The sequence below is a fragment of the Fukomys damarensis genome, unplaced genomic scaffold, assembly GCF_012274545.1.
Source record: "Fukomys damarensis isolate Sample0158 unplaced genomic scaffold, DMR_v1.0_HiC HiC_scaffold_3, whole genome shotgun sequence".
NCBI classification, from domain to species: Eukaryota; Metazoa; Chordata; class Mammalia; order Rodentia; family Bathyergidae; genus Fukomys; species Fukomys damarensis.
The window spans coordinates 17,730,255-17,734,374 of record NW_022900915.1 but is presented as its reverse complement, the minus strand read 5'-3'; the positions used below and the strand labels follow the sequence as shown (position 1 = coordinate 17,734,374).

At 53.9% G+C, this 4,120-nt stretch overlaps 1 protein-coding gene across 3 annotated transcripts in view; it reads right to left on the bottom strand.

Annotated features, from left to right (window-relative positions):
- Sting1 (stimulator of interferon response cGAMP interactor 1) overlaps positions 1-3,889 on the bottom strand; it is a 6,118-nt gene extending 2,229 nt beyond the window's left edge. Inside the window, exons 1-6 of one of the 3 annotated variants that reach the window (XM_010613807.2) lie at positions 3,823-3,889; positions 3,489-3,590; positions 2,820-3,066; positions 2,528-2,711; positions 2,176-2,284; positions 443-681 (exon numbers count right to left, since the gene is read on the bottom strand). In XM_010613807.2, coding sequence (XP_010612109.1) covers positions 443-681; positions 2,176-2,284; positions 2,528-2,711; positions 2,820-3,049 — 762 coding nt within the window. In that variant the 5' untranslated portion in view covers positions 3,050-3,066; positions 3,489-3,590; positions 3,823-3,889. Of the gene's footprint in view, positions 1-442; positions 682-2,175; positions 2,285-2,527; positions 2,712-2,819; positions 3,067-3,488 lie in introns of all 3 variants that reach the window. The other 2 variants (XM_033767232.1, XM_019206032.2) reach the window with 2 other exon arrangements.
- Positions 3,890-4,120: the final 231 nt, after the last annotated feature.

The following is a 4,120-nucleotide window of genomic DNA, read 5'->3' as shown; positions in this document are numbered from 1 at the left end:
TTTTTTTTTTTTTTTTGAGTTTTTTGAGACAGGGTCTCACAGTGTAGTCCAGGCTGGTCTTGAACTCACTATGTAGCCCAGGCCAGCCTGCAACTCTGAGCAACTCTCCTACCTCAACCTCCCAAGTGTTGGGATGATAGGCGTGCACCACCACACCCAGCAAATTTGCTCCTTTGAAAAGCAGGGATCATAACTGTCCCTCCTTCACAGAGCAGTGACGAGGATTCAATGTGTGGTCAGATATGCACCCAGAAAAGCATCTGGCAGGCAGGAGGTACTCAGTAAATCTTTCTCATTATCACCCAGAACTGAATCTTTCCTGCTTGGGACTGACTAGGGAAACCGGCTGAGAGATGCGTCCTGAATGTGTGTCAGTGCTTAGCCAGGGCCCAGAGTTCAGGGCCCTGATCCCTGCCTGGGCCCTGCCTCCCCGCACACTCACCGGCTGCCCATTCTCCAGAAGCTGATAGACGCAGTTAGAGTAAACCCGACCTTTGATGCCAGCATGGTCAATGCTGTGCTGGGGCAGCATATGCAGGAAGCGAATGTTGGGATCCGCCACACTCAGGTCGTCAGGCACCCCACAGTCCAATGGGAAGAGGATGTACAGCCGGCGGCTGGCTGTGCCCCGCAGTATGTTGTTGTGGAGCTCATTGTAAGCTTGGATCCGCACCTGGAGCCCTGGGATCAGGAAGCCCAAGAAGTCATCCATGCTAATCCTGTCTCCTATCCAATCCAGTACTAATACCCAGGCCGTTGGCCCTGGTGGGGTGTGGGTGCAGAAGAATCGAGGGTTAGCTGGGTGTGGTGGCACGTGCTTTTAATTCCAGCACCAGGGAGGCTGAGGCAGGAGGATTGTCACAACTTCGAAGCCAGTTTGGGCTCCTTAGTGAGTTCAAGGCCAGCCTCGACTACATAGTGAGACACTGTCTCAAAAAACCAAAAACAACAGAAAAACAAGCAAGGGTCTTATTGTACAGGAAGCTAGGGGAGTGAAGAGGAGGCCCTGGGGACACTCTCATTCCTCCTACTCCTACCACCCTACTCTCACCGCTCTTCTGCCGATTCCTGTGTCAGCTCCATCCCTTCCCACCACAACTTTCAAGGCTCTGAGAAATGAACAGAGCCTGGGAGGTGACATTTCCAGCACGGTTAGGTGCACAGAGCCAGGCCTCTAGCTCCAGTACAGCTCCCTTGGGAAGTCCTGGGACCAAATAGAGGCAGCATGGAGATGTGGAAGAGCCACAGCTGTGGCCTACAGTCAGACAAGAGATTCATGGGCTCCACAGAGGAGTGATCAAGGGCCCAGGCTCCAGGCAGACCTGGTTTTAGATCCTGTTTCCTCTCACTAAATTGTGTGGGGATGGGCAAATCACTTATCTCTGAGAATCACATTTTGTTTTGCTTTTTTTTTTCGTACCAGGGATTGAACTCAGGTTCTTGTGCTTGTGAAGCAGTGGCTGGAACCACTGAGCTAAATCCCCGGCCTGCTTTGTTTTTTGAGACAGGCTCTTGTTTTGTAGTATAAACTGGCCTTGAACTCACAGCAATCTTCCTGCCTCAGCCTCCCATATGTGAGAATCATATTTTCCCCCCTGGTACCAGGAATAGAACTCAGGATCTTGCAGGTGGGCATGTTTCCCCTAAGCTACATCCCTGGCCCTTTCCTTTTTGTTTTTGTTTTTTTCTCCTGGTACCACGTATCGAACTCGGAACCTTGTGCTCCAAAGTCAGATGAGGTGCTGCTGAGCTAAATCTTGGCCCCAAATCACAGTTTTCTTTCTTCCAAATCACACTTTATTATCTCTAAAATAGGAGTGATGAGCTGGGCATAGTTGTGCACCCTTGTAATCCTAGCACTCAGGAGGCTGAGGCAGGAGGATTGCTGTGAGTTTAAAACCAGCCTGTGCTATACAGTGAGTTCAAGGCCAGCCTGAACTACATAGCAAGACCCTGTCTCAAATAAATAAATAAAGATAAGGGTGATGATTATCCCTTCTTCATAGCCTATAAAGTAAAAGATAAAAAGCATATGAGGATCAAGGGGTAAATATTTGTCAAAAGCCTTCCAGGATGTTGTTGGTAGACATGAAAATACTTTTCAAAGTGGAGGAGGTTCTGGATACAGAGTCTGGGCATTTTACGGTCCAGGAACAGACACAGAGGGTGGCCCACCTGGCAGGATCAGCCGCAGGTACCCGATGTAATATGACCATGCCAGCCCGTGTGCCACATTGAAGTTCCCTTTTTCACAGACTGCTGAGATCTCAGCGGGAGCCAGGACCTGTGGAGAACAGGATGGGCTGTGGGGCCTCCTGCATGCAGGACACCCAGAGCCCTCCTCCTCTAAGACACTTTCCCAGTCTGCTCCAGACTTGCTCCTTTTCTGCTGTCCCTGGCTCACCGTCCGAGGTCATTGTAGGCTCCGCTGCCAGGACCCCACCCTGGCTCCACTCCCAGGACTCAGCGCAGGCAGGACACACTAGCCACAGCATCCACTCAGCAAACCGTCCCCTCCCTGTCATACCTGGAAGCCCAGGAGGATGCTGAGAGCTTTTGAGAGGCCCAGGAGTGCAAGTGTCCAGCTGAGTGATAGGCCAGTGTCCATCGGAAGGGAGCAGTAGAAATAGCAGGACAGCAGCAGCACTGCCACACAGCGGATGGGACAGCCGAGGCAGGCCTGCACAGCCTTCCAGTAGCTGCCCTGGTACCTGAAGGGGACAGCCCAGCCCCAACTCAAGCCAGAGAAATTTAGGGAAAGGTAGGCCTAGGAGTCAAGGCAGCGAGGCTTGTTGGGTGCCCAGACCCGAGGGAGTCACCTGGAATGGACGTGGTGCAGCTCCTCGGCCAGAGAGCAAGCCTCTTGCAACAGCAGGCCCAGCTGCAGGGAGGCGAGGTGGAACACCAGGTACCGGAGAGTGTGGTCCATTGGCTCTCCCGTCCCCACAAGGACCATCAGGCAGAGCGCTAGCAGGACCAAAGCTGCCTGCTGGGCCCTGTGGCCCCTGGGGCATGGGATGATAGATGGATGCAGGCTGGAGTATGGCATCTGTCCGCACCAGGAACCTGTGGACACACTCGCATCGCTCTGCTGCCCTGCTGGGACTGCAGCCCTGGCCTGGCACCTCCCTCAGCCTCCCCTGATCTGGTGCCCGTCATTCCCACAGGCTGCTCTTGGGGACACCTCTAGGAAGTGGCCTGGCTACACATCATCCCGACAGCTCCTGTCCAGGGTGTTTGTTGAAAACAGAGCCCCCCCACCCCACGCTACACCACACCTCAGTGACACCACAGGTGTGGTACAGAAAGAAGGAAGCAGACCTAGACCTGAAAGCATCCTGGGCCACCCAACCTGACAGCGATCCTGAGGGGTCTGGGCTGTCCTAAGATGCACCCCAAGGAGGACTTGAGTCACAAGAGCTCAGGGAGCAGGGGCAGATGTTGGGTCTCACTTCTGAGGCCTGGGGCTCCAGCAGGGCAACTCCTACCTTCTGCCTCCTGGACACGGTTGTTCCTGGAAGATCACAGGCAGCAAAAGACCAGCTGATGCAACTGCTACCAGTAGCCACCCAAGCCTCTCTGGGTGCAACCTAGAAATGAAACCTTGAAACTGAAACCTTTTCAGCAAGCCTTCAGCCCTGGCACCCTGTCAGACCGCTTCAGGAGGAATAGGGTGTTTCCTGCTCCTCAGGGAGACAGGCCCTGTTCTAAATCCTGGCGGGCAAGTCCTGAGTCTAGCCTCACTTGCAGCCACAGCTCTGCCAGAGATCCAACCACTGATAAGATCCAGCAGGACAGCACTCAGGCCCCAAGGCCACGCACCAGTGCCCCTGTCTGCTTGATGAGGATGTCCAGATGCAGATTCTCTTTTCTGAACCCTGACATCAGGAGGGGGTGGGTAAATAGGCACAGTTATTTCCTGGAAAACACAAAGGGCCTGGGGGAGGAGCTGGCCAAGGACTAGGCTTTGGCTCTGCACCGCATGGAGGAAGTTGTCATCCTTGCAAGTGTCAAAGAGCTGCTCACAGGCGGCTTATGTGGCTGGGAATGTGACACCCGGGGAGGGGTGTGCAGCACGCCACACCAGGCCTCAGTCTCTACGTTCATAATTCTGAAGCAC